Source organism: Loxodonta africana, chromosome 12 (genome assembly GCF_030014295.1).
Source record: "Loxodonta africana isolate mLoxAfr1 chromosome 12, mLoxAfr1.hap2, whole genome shotgun sequence".
Lineage (NCBI taxonomy): Eukaryota > Metazoa > Chordata > Mammalia > Proboscidea > Elephantidae > Loxodonta > Loxodonta africana.
In genome coordinates, this window is record NC_087353.1 from 67467471 (window position 1) to 67479785 (window position 12315).

Consider the following 12315-nt stretch of genomic DNA (forward strand, 5'->3'; position numbering starts at 1 on the left):
GATATAACTAGGCAAAAGCAAGATTTGGGAGACCCCATTAGGATGCATTTTAAGAGGCATTTAACTTTTCACCGAACAAAAATTTATATGAGGAGTCTGGGTGGTACAAATGGCTTGCAATCGGCTGCTAACCCAAAGGTTGTCAGTTTGAACCCTCCCAGCAGCTCCCTAGAAGAAAAGCCTGGCAACCTGCTTCCTTAAAGATTACAGCCAAGAAAACCCTGTGGAGCAGTTCTTCTCTGTAGCACATAGAGTTGCCATGAGTGGGGACAACTGGACGGCCGCTAACGACAGTAACAACAGTGCCGCCCAGAAGTAGCCAGGTCTGAACTCGGCATTCGGTAGCCTGTGTGCGCTCTTATTAAGTGCCCTCTTTAGCATAGATTTATGAAACAAAATCTTCTGTCTTGTCAGATGTAAGCCCCGCCTTAGGTACTGAGGACAGAGGTGACAAAAGCATGTTCCTTGCCGTTAAGGCTGACACTGAGGGATCTGACTTTGGTGTTAGATGACTTTCTTAGGGTCAGGGACTCCCTTAGCCTCGAGTCCACCCACACAGGAAGATCAGGGGCAGCCTCACTATTTCCAGATGACAATGACTGAGCTTTATGTGTGGAGAACGGTGGTCACACTTAATTTTAACTTGGTCACTTTTCTCCTGTCACTCCAATTTCCCTTCCTTCGTGAGTGATGAGGATGTAGAGTTCGGCTCTGCAGGGCGAATGTAGCAATTTGAGTGTCTTTGGCACACCGGGGAGGCCAACCAGAAACGTTAAATGGGGCCGGATCTATGCTCTGTAATCACTCCTGTCACAGCCTGTTCCCTGTGTCTCTCCTTTCAGCCTGATATGTGTGGAAATTGTGCAGAAATGTTGAGGACTGGGACTTTCAAGGTAGATTCCTAAGAAAGGAAAGGATAGCTAGTAGCACATGCTGATTGGTCAGGCCTCCAGCCAATGGGCAGAGACATAGGCAGGTTTGTCTCACTTTAGGTAAAGCCCAGTCTTACAGTGAAGGGCTTTCAAAGAGGGGCTGGGCTGTGCCCAGTGGTCGTTCTCACCATTCTTTATTTTACGAAAGGAGTCACCATAGTGTTCTGCTAGTAACACGAGGCACCCTTAGGGCTCATTCAATACATTTGACACGGAATTCAATTTGGAGAATGTGATTTATCGTGAAAACGTCAGGCGCACATCTGTTCCGTAAAGCAATGTATTACTCATTATGGGATTCTAAGATAACGAGCTTGATGCCTTCAGTATTTAGGGAAATTACCACAGAGGAGCCTTGGTGACACAGTGGTTAAGTGCTCAGCTGCTCACCGAAGGTCTGCAATTCAAACCCACCAGCTGCTCAAGTCCTTGAAATGAGGGAAATTGCAGGGTTCTAGGCTGGAGACTGGCGTGGCTGTTTTTGCATTCTCAAAAATTGTTCTGGCTTCTAAGTGGAGAAAGGATTAGGCAAGGGTGGAATGGAGTTAAGGAGCCTTGGTGGCACAGTGGTTAAAGTGCTCAGTTGCTAACCAAAAGGTCCAAAGCTTCAACCCACCTGCTGCTCCGTGGGAGAAAGATGTGGCGGTCTGCTTCCATAGAGATTTACAGCCTTGGAAACCCTATCAAGCAGTTCTCTTCATCCTACAGAGTCACCATGAGTTGGAATCAACTTGATGGCAATGTGTTTGGTACCAATGGTTAATTGGCTTGGCTGCTAACTGAAAGGTTAGAGGTTTCAGCCCACCCAGAAGCACCTTGAAAGAAAGGCCTGGCAATCAACTTCCAAGAAATCAGCCATTGCAAACCTTAGGGAGCAGAGTTCTTCTCTGACACACATAGGGTCACCATTAGTCAGAATCGACTCCACGGCAACTGGTTTAAAAAGAGTAACAGTATGGAGAAAATGAAATTCATTCATTCTTTCAACAATAATTTCCAAACACATACTATGCGCCCAGCACTGGGTTGGGCAGTCCCCACCCCATGGGACTCACTACCTGGCATTTAAAGCAGCACCTGCCTCAGGCTAATAATGTGCCCCTTCTCAAGAGGGGGACTGCAATAAAACAGGATCAAAACTTACCTCTTGTTAGCAGAGAGTTGTCTTTAGCCAAAGTGACTTCATGTAACCCAAATAGTTCTTTCTTAAAGGGCTGAAAATTTAGAGTCTGATTTAACCCATTTCCATTGCCTTCGAGTCAATTCTGATTTATAGCAACCCTATAGGACAGAGTAGAACTGCCCCTTAGGGTTTCCTAGGCTGTAACCTTTATGGAAGCATATAGCCAGGTCTTTTCTCCTGTGGTGCAGCTGGTGGGTTCGAACTGCTGGTGTTTGGGTTGGCAGCCAAGCTCTTAACCACTGTGCGTCCAGGGCTTCTTATAGTCAGAATTACTGCCTAAGAATTCTCTCTCTGGTTCATGTGACTAAAAACATCTAGGCGTTTTTCAGAGGATCTCTTTTGATCTTTACCTTGACACTGCTTTAAGATCTTGCAGAAAGAGGTGCACACCTAGTTGAGTTTTTTGCACACTTGGTCCCTTCTCCCTAGTCCCTGGTTCCCCTGAGGCCTGTCCCCCTTGGAGGCTGCAGCTGGGGCAGCAGCAGGGGGGTGAGGGCACATGAATGTGGGAAACCAGCCAGCAAATCAGCTTCTCTTGATCGTTGTTTTTTAGGAAGTTGTGATGGTGACTGGGCAGTGGCGACACTTAAGTCACCCAAAGGTATTGTACGGCTTTTTCTAGTTCTTCTGTCTAGGTGTTGTCAGATTTAAAGTTACTCAAGACACAGAACATCCTGGTGTCCATGTGTGACCCAGTGCACACGTGTGTACCCATCTGATAGCACGTGCAAGTTCGTCCAAGTTCCAGCATGTAGGTGTTACGTGTGCATGTGGGCCAGACGTGTGGTTTGTCCGTGCTCAGGCCAGTTGTTGAAAAATGTGCTACCCCTCATGTCCTGATATTCGCTTCCTGTAGGAAATCACCACTATGGAAAACCATCCCAGGTAAGACATCCAGGAAATGTTTTCCTCAGAAAGCCACAAAGGCAAAATGGCAAAACATGAGGTAAATTAGTGTGGGAGAAAGAACATAACTTCTGAGGGAGAGATCAAGAGAGTTGAGTTATTAACCCAGGGCCTTCTGAATTGTTGGCCTTCTAGGGAGCAGAATGCTCTTTTCAGCTTTTCTAAGGCAGTGTGGTGAGTGGCAAGAGGTGCGGAGTTGGTCAGCTGGAGTCTGTGAGTTACTTGCTGGCTGAATTGGTCCAGACAGTAGCTATAATTTATTGACTCTAATATTTTCTCACCTTTCATGCACCTCTTGGCCGATGCACCTTACTTGCAGCCACTACCCATCAGCCAGTGGAGCCCCACGGGTTGCCACGATGCTGAATAGGTTTCGTTGGAGCTTCCAGACTAAGATGGACTAGGAAGAAAGGCCTGGCTGGCTATCTAGTTCCAAAAATCAGGCAGTGTGAAAATGCTGTGGATCACAATGGTCTGATTCATAACTGATCGTGGGGCATTGTTTGTTGTGCATGGGGTCACTGTGAGTCGGGGGCCAACTTGATGGCCGCTAACAACAATACACTCCAGACTTAGTGCTGGACCCTTTACATTCAATCATTTGATTCTCTGATAACCCTGCTGTATATGTCATTCCCATTTAGAGACGAGGAAATCGATGTCGCTTGTCCAGAGTCATAGCTGCTAAGTAGTAGAGCTATGATTTAAACCAATGTCCATCTGACTGCAGCACCTCAGCTGTATCCCACTGAGATGCTATGGGAGTAGCTCTCTTCCAGGCAGACCTGAACCTCGGTTCCCTTCTTTCTTCACTTCTTATGTTCTGTTGAATTTGGTGGTGGGGGGATGTAGCTGGTCCAAGGAGGTGGGAGTAGAGCTCTTTGATGACCTTGAAATGAGGGAAATGAAAAGACACTGCAGGGTTCTAGGCTGGGTACTGGCAGGGCCCTTTTTGCATTCTCAAAAAGTGTTCCAGCTTCCAGGTGGAAACTGGATTAGGGGACAGTGGACTGGAGTTAAAGAGCCCTGGTGGCGCAGTGGCTAAAATGCTCAGCTGCCAACCAAAAGGTTAGTGGTTCAAACCCATCAGCTGCTTTGAGGGAGAAAGATGTGGCAGTCCGCTTCCATAAAGATTACAGCCTAGGAAACCCTATGGGGCAGTTCTGCTCTATCCTGGAGGGTCACTCTCAGTCAGAACCGACTCGATGGCAGTGAGTTTGGACTGGAGTTGGGGACATCCATTGGGAGCTCTTAGTCATCCAGGTGGGTGGTGACCTGAACTGGGGAGGGTAGAGGATGGAGAGAAGAGAATGGAGTGGAGGGGTAATTAGTGAGTGAACGAATGAATGTGAGGGAGGAGAAGGGAGGTAGACCATGGTTCTTCCCTTTATCTACTAGAGACACATCAGCATCACCTGGAGGGCTTGTTCAAGCTCAGATGACAGGGCTGTACCCCAGATCTTCTCATATAGTAAGTCTGGGTGGGGCCCAAGAATTTGCATTTCTAACAGGTTGCCAGGTGATGCCGATACTGCTGGTTTGGGCACAACACTTCGAGAACCACTGCAGTGGAGAAATCTTGCTGGAGTGCTAAGACCCTTTGATTAGGCCTCCAACTATCTTCCTGTGGGCTGAAGGTTCAGAAGAGGGGAGTTTGACCAGGGTCCCAGAGTCTCAGGCACAACCTGGACTCTGGGGGGCCACTGCATTCACACATTGTTGCGGGAGAGAGAGAAAACTCTAGATCCACGCATCTAACAAGAACTTCTGGCTACTCAGGCATCATCTAGAGAGAGACAGATTTTCGGGTCTTGCATCAGATAATATCTGTTCACATGTCAAAGTCCATTTTTAGAAAAGCAAACAATTTGGAACATGACAGACCTACTAATTTGAGGCATAAACTTTTTTTTCCCCTCTCCCCTGTGAAAACAAAGCCATTACAATCCCCGTGACAGCAGTTGGAGGCAGTCAGCATCCCTGTCCTTGTGTCTGCCTGTTGTTGTCTGATGCATTTAGAACATATTTCAAGACAGGTCAACAGCGTGGGCTTAGAAGCTGTTTTTCTACCCAAACCTGGCTTACCTTAGCTGCCCTCCTAAACGCTTCTTGATTTATGCCACCTTCTCTGGGGAGGGGAGAAGGGGTCTCACTAGGGCCAGGCCCAAGTCCTTCTGGGGTCATTGATCTTCCTTTACGGTTTTTGTTCAGCCTCCCTGCCACCATCAGTCAGTTTGTGACACTGTGATGGCCTGGGTGTTGCTGTGATGCTGGAAGTTATGCCATCATTATTTCAAATACCAGCAGAGTCACCCAGAATAGACAGTTTTCAGCAGAGCTTCCAGACTAAGACTAGGAAGAAAGGCTTGGTGATCTGCTTCTGAAAATTAGCCAATGAAAACCCTATGGGTCATAACAGAATATTGTTTGCTATAGTGCTGGGAGATGAACCCCGTAGGTTGGAAGGCACTCAAAATACAGAGTGGCCACAACAGTGGACTCAAATATACCAATGATTATGAAGATGGTGCAGGACCAGGCAGTGTTTTGTTCATTTGTACCTGGGGTTATCATGAGTTGGAGCTGACTGGACCATAGCTAACAACAACAACCCAAACTCCAGACCCTGAGTCTACAGGAAGAATGATAACAATGGGTGTCTGTGTGCCCCCAGCCTCCCATACTCTGCCACCTCCTTAAAGGGGAAGGATAAGCAGGTATGATAGGCCTGGAACAAGACACACCTGGGTTCCAATCCTGGCCCATCATTTACAAGTCGGGTTGCCTTAAAATCATTCAACCTCTCTGAGCCCCTATTTTCTTTCTTTCTTTTTTATTTTTATTTTGTATTATACTTTAGATGAAGGTTTACAGAACAAACTAACTTCTCACTAAACAGTTAGTCCACATATTGTTTTATGACATTGGTTCACAGACCCACAACACGTCAACATTCTCCCTTCTCGACCTTGGGTTCCCTATTACCAGGTTTCCTGTCCCCTCCTGCCTTCTAGTCCTTGCCCCTGGGCTGGCGTGCCCCTTTAGTCACGTTTTGTTTTATGTCTAATCTTCGAACGAAGGGCAAACCTCAGGGGTGACTCCATTACTGAGCTAAAAGGGTATCTGGGGGCCATATTCTTGGGGTTTCTCCAGTCTCTGTCAGGCCAGTAAGTCTAGTCTTTTTTTCTGAGTTAGAATTTTGTTCTATGTTTTTTTCCATCTCTGTCTGGGACCCTCTTGTGATTCCTGCCAGAGCAGTCAGTGATGGTAACCAGGCACCATCTAGTTGTACTGGACTCAGTCTGGTGGAGGCCGTGGTAGATGTGGTCCATTAGTCCTTTGGACTAATATCCCTCGTGTCTTTAGTTTTCTTCATTCTCCCTTGCCCCCGTATGGGTGAGACCAGTGGAGTATCTTAGATGGCCGCTTACAGTAAGCCCATATTTTCTGATCTGCAAAATGGAGACAATAATATTACATACCTCCTAGAATGTTGTGAGGCTCAGGTGAAGGAATGTGCAAAATATGTGTCACAGTACCTGGTATATGGAAAGTAGTCAACGCATGAAAGCTATTACTGATGTTATTGTTACCATTATTATCAAGTGAGCAAATTAAAGGCTAGGAGAAATGCTGCGGTCATTGTTTGGTGCCGTCGAGTCAGTTCTGACTCATAGCAACCCCATGTACAATAAAACAAAATATTGCCTGGTCCTGTGCCACCCTAACAATTGTTGCTGTTTTTGAGCCCATTGTTGCAGCCGCTATGTCACTCCATCTTGTTGAGGGTCTTCTTTTTCTCTGACCCTCTGCTTTACCAAGCACGATGTCATTCTCCAGGGATTGGCCCCTCCTGATAACATGTCCAAAGTACATGAGACGCAGTCTCGCCGTCCTTGCTTCTAAGGAGCATTCTGGCTGTACTTTTTTCAAGACAGATTTGTTCTTTCTTTTGGCAGTCCATGGTATATTCAATATTCTTCTCCAGTACCATAATTCAAATGCATCAATTCTTCTTTGGTCTTCCTTATTCCTTGTCCCGTGGTAATAAAATCTGTTAAACTCTGTTTAACCTGTCATTTCCCAAACCCTTTTGATGCCTGATCTCTTTTCTCTTAAGAAAGCCCAGTTAACATCTTAACATCCAGTGTGACAAATGTTGTTGGGAACCTACTTTGGGAACAAAGTGGGGATTGTAAGCAGAGTGCTGCCACCTGCATTGACAGTAACTCACTTTGGAGAGAACTCTATCTGCAAGGATAGGAAAGGCAAACAGACCACATGAGTTTGCAGTATTAATTTTTCGCTGCCAGAGACTTCCTGTGCACGTCGCCCCCTAGTGGTTGCTGCTTTTGAGCCATTCATGCCCTACCTTGGGAGCTTCTGGAATATTTGTTTAAAACCCAGGACAGAAGAAACTACCTCAAGCCCTGCAGGCTGTCCTAACCAAGATGAATCCATGACTTTGGAAATCTGTTTATTTTACAAAATAAATCTTTGGACCTGGTTGTCCCTTAGTCCAGTGTCATGTTGAGACAATGAACTTGAGAAAAACTGCCAGCAAAGGACTGTGATTGGATCACTCTGGCTCCACAGGAGCTAGGCTGTGTCTCTTACCCAAGTTACACTCTATCCACTTCCATATCTGTCATTGCCAAAATAGGGGCAACAATAGTATCCACACTCCGTACAGTTTGGGGGTGATTTTATGAGACGATTTATGTAAAGTTCTTAGCACAGGGCCTGGTATATAAAAAAATGGTATATAATAACTGCTAAATATGTATAAGCGAGGGCAGTGGTGGCTCAGTGGTAGAATTCTCGCCTTGTGTACAGGAGACCTGGGTTCGATTCCTGGCCAGGGCACCTCATGCACAGCCACCACCTGTCCGTCAGTAGAGGCTTGCGTGTTACTATGATGCTGAACAAGTTTCAGCAGAGCTTCCAGACTCAGATGGACTAGGAAGAAAGGCCTGGTGATCTGCTTCTGAAAATCAGGCAGTGAAAACCCTACGGATCACAAGGGTTCAGCTTGCAACTGGTTATGGGATGGTGCAGGACCAGGCAGCACTTCATTTCACTGTGCACAGGGTCGCCATGAGTCAGGGTCTGACTCTATGACAACTAATAGGAACAAGTAAGTTTCAAACACCAATAGTCACAAAGTCACCATTTACTTCTGCTTCAGAGATAATTAGTCATTATGGTGGAGTCCTTCAGAATGAAATACACGTTTGCTTTTATAGATGAGGAAACTGAGTTCCCTTGAGATACAAGAGGTTGCCCAAATTCACACAGGGAAATTACATCAGACTCACAACCCATTACCAGATCTGGAGTGGTCTGAGGACTTGACCCAGAATCAGGTGAGATGTTTGTTACAAATGTAAATCCTGGAAGCCGTCTACTCCCAAGGAACTCCTATGGAACTGCAACCTCTAGATATGGGTCCCCAACATGTTAATTTTTTTAAAAAAATGCAACCCTGAGCGATTTTTACATCCACTAATGCTTGGACCTACCTTTTTCTAAGGCCCAATCCCAAATGCAAACACAAACCTTACAAAGAGCACCAGTTTTCACATGCCAACATTGATCTAAACACAAGTATTTTTACTATTGGCTTAAATAAAACCGTTGTTTTAGTTGATGTTTGCTCTGGGGCTAGAGCTGGAAAAGTAAGAACATTGGAGATGGACGTCTTGCATTTGGTATCCTTCTTGCCATTTTTTAGCTGTGTGACCTTAACAGGTAAATATCTCACCATCTCTGGGCCTGTTTCATCTTCTTTCCCATGGTTAGGATGATACTGTCACCACCATCTTTCTTTAAGAGGGCTTCCGTGAGATGATGCAGGTGAAATGGCTAGCACCGTGTCTTGCATGCAGTGGGCACTCCATAAATGCTCTTGTGAGAAAATTGATGTAGCTTGGTGGGAAATTTTCATCTAAGAGACACTAGAGAAGGCACTAGTCAATAGGAAACGTATAAATTGGGTGACAGTTCTGTTGAGGTGCCCACACCCAGAGACAATCTTTTGGAAACAGCCACCTACCAGCAGCCTTAAAACATTACTTTATGAAATCCAGGCTTTTGTAATTTCCTGACTTGGGTTATTGGTTTGGTGGTGAGCAGGTGGAGGGGAGGAAGGTGACATGAGGTGATGGTTTTTAATAAAAATCAAATCCCACTGGCCTTTGAGTTCAGTCCCTTTTGAAAGCTCTCACAAGCACTTAAGTTCTGATAAGCTTCCTTGGGAATCCATAGGGCATGACGTGGAGGGGTTCTTGGCTTTGCAGAAAATGCTGTTGTATGGAGATTGCAATAAACATTTTATCAGTTTCAAAGTAAGTCTCTCTGAGGTTAAGTTAGTTAGATCCCATTCATTTCAAATTTCCCTAGCCCCTTGCGTGGAGCCCACAGCACATAGTGGGCACTCAACAAACATTTTTGTGACTAGATTACTAAATGAAGCTGGGCATAACATTTAAAGGGAATCCTGTTGGCTTTTCTGAAGAGACACTGGGAAATGGCAGAAAACCAACTGGATGTAAGTGAGAAGACCTGCTTTCTAGATCCTCTGTTGCTTCTACCCAACTGGGTGTCCTTGATCCCACAGCTTTAATTGCGTGTCCTATTAAATGAAAAGTTTGGAATCATTGATCTCTTTGGCCCCCTCTAGAAGTAAAAATCCCAGACTTTGCTCTGATTGGCTAGTCTTGTCATGTGCCCACCTCTGAACAAATCATTATGGTGAAGATAATGAAATGGGTTGTTTGGGATCTCTGGGGAGTGGCAGGGGGTAGAGGGTGGAAAGTGGAGGGGTGTGTCATCTAAGCCACATGGGTTAAGAATAGGGGCAAGGTAGGCCCCTACTGAAAAATTGGGGACTACCCCTGAAAGCAGGGTGAGTCAATGATTGGTGCTTGTATCAGTTACATATTGCTTCAATAATGCTGTGTAACAAACAACCTCAAATCTCATGGTTTAAAATTTATTTAGCTCAGCATTTGTGTAGATCATGTGTCTGTCTGCCGCTGCTGGTGATTTAGGCTGAGCCAGGAGGTACTCTGATCTCAGCTGGGTTCACCCATTTGTCTGGGAGTTGGCTGGATTTTGGCTGATCTAGGCTGATTTTAGCTGCAATGACTGGGGTGACTTGGCTCTGCTCCACATGCCTCTTGTGCTCAGAGATGGTAGCCCAGATACATTCTCATGATGATCCCAGAGGGTCAAGAGAGCAACCCAAAACCAGTAAAAAAAAAAACATTGGTTTGTGGCATATCAAAAACATTGGTTTGTGGCATATCAGCTAACATTTGTTAATAACATGGCTGAACTCAGAATCCAGTGGTGGGGAAACAAAATCTTCCTCTTTTTTGGATGAATTACATAGTCACATGGAGAAGAGTGTAGGTACAGAGAAGGGTGAATAATTGAGGCCATTCCATCTAAGATGCATCAATTGGTCTCAACCCACCTGGACCAAAGGAGAATGAAGAACACCAAAGACACAAGGTAATTATAAGCCCAAGAGACAGAAAGGGCCACATAAATCAGAGACTACATCAGCCTGAGACCAGAAGAACTAGATGGGGCCCAACTACAACCGATGACTGTCCTGACAGGGAACACAACAGAGAATCCCTGATGGAGCAGGAGAGCAGTGGGATGCAGACCTCAAATTCTCGTTAAAAAGACCAGACTTAATGGTCTGACTGAGACTAGAAGGACCCCAGAAGTCATGGTCCCCAGACATTCTGTAAGCCCAAGACTGGAACCATTCTCAAAGCCAACTCTTCAGACAAGGATTGGACTGGACTATAAGATAGAAAATGGTACTGTGAGGAGTGAACTTCTTGGGTCAAGTAGACACATGAGACTATGTGAGCAGCTCTTGTCTGGAGGGGAGATGAGAAGGCAGAGGGGGACAGAAGCTGGCTGAATGGACACAGGGAATACAGGGTGGAGAGAAGAAGTGTGCTGTCTCATTAGGGGGAGAGCAATTAGGAGTACTTAGCAAAGTGTATATAAATTTTCGTATGAGAGACTGACTTGATTTGTAAACATTCACTTAAAGCACAAAAAAAAAAAAAAAAAAAGACTTGAGGCCATTGATATATTTATTCTAACCACCAACCATCAGATGCTGTCAAATCAGTCCAACTCGTGGTGACCCGATGGGTGTCCAAGTAGAACTGTGCTCCATAGGGTTTTCAGTGGCTGTTTCTCCCAGAAGTAGATCATCAGGCATTTTTTCTGAGGCACCTCTGGGTGAACTTGAACCTCCAACCATTTGTTTAGCAGCTGAGCATATTAACCATTTGTACTACCCAGGAACTCCTTTAATCTAATATTGGGTCCCAAATCTCATCATTATCTACTATAGGATAGTCCTGTGAAGCTACAGAAAAGTGGAAGTTGATGAGTAGGACCAAAGATTCTTTTTTTTTTTTTTTTTTTAATTTCATTGTGCTTTAGGTGAAAGTGTACAGCACACATTAGTTTCTCTTTAAAAGATTTATATACAAATTGTTTTGTGACATCAGTTGCAATCCCTGCAATGTGCCAGCACTCTCCCCCTTTCCCTTTCCACCCTGGGTTCCCCATGTCCGTTAGTCCAGGTTTCCTGTCCTTTCCTGCCTTCTCATCGTTGTTTTTAGGCAGGTGTTGCCCATTTGGTCAGGACCAGTGAGTCTTCAGTTTGCTTCAATTCAAAAACCACTAATTGTATTAAATTTCACTATCTGGATGGTTGATCAGAAGGCAAACAAGACCCAGAATTCCTGAAAGAAATGCCTCCATCTATTGAGCAACAAAGGAGCCCTGGTTGCACGATGGTTAAGCAATGGTGCTAACCAAAAGGTCCACCTTTCAAACCCACCAGTGGCTTCGCAGGAGAAAAGACCTGACAACCTGCTCCTGTAAACATTACAGCCTAGGAAAACCTATGGGCAATTTTACTCTTTTCTCTAGGGCTTCTATGAGTCAGAATCGACTCGATGGCACACAATAACAGCAACAACATGGAGCAGCAACGTGGGGTGGATGAAAAGGCAGTGAGGGGCACATAGTTTCCATTTGGGGCTCACTGCATGAAGGGCTCTGTAGTCAGCTGTGGCTGGAGCACAAGCTCACCTACCTTTGTTCAGCAGCTTTCAGGAAATGGGGACTGCACTACAGATCTGTCTAAGAGAAGAGTCAAAGAGCCTCAGGTTTCAGAGGGCTGCCAGCAGCAGGGGCTCACAGAGGCTGTCTGGGCAACTTTAGTGCAGAGCCCAAGCCAGACACTTT

The 12315-nt window shown here is 45.4% G+C and overlaps 1 protein-coding gene across 2 annotated transcripts in view; it reads left to right on the top strand.

The window, feature by feature from the left end:
• The window catches only part of SHISA9 (shisa family member 9), a 350081-nt gene that overhangs the window by 305277 nt on the left and 32489 nt on the right, over positions 1–12315 (top strand). The window contains exon 4 of one of the 2 annotated variants that reach the window (XM_003417716.3): positions 2669–2716. The exons of the other annotated variant lie outside the window; for it this stretch is intronic. Coding sequence (XP_003417764.1) covers positions 2669–2716 — 48 coding nt within the window. The remainder of the gene's footprint in view (positions 1–2668; positions 2717–12315) is intronic. 2 annotated transcript variants of the gene reach the window in all.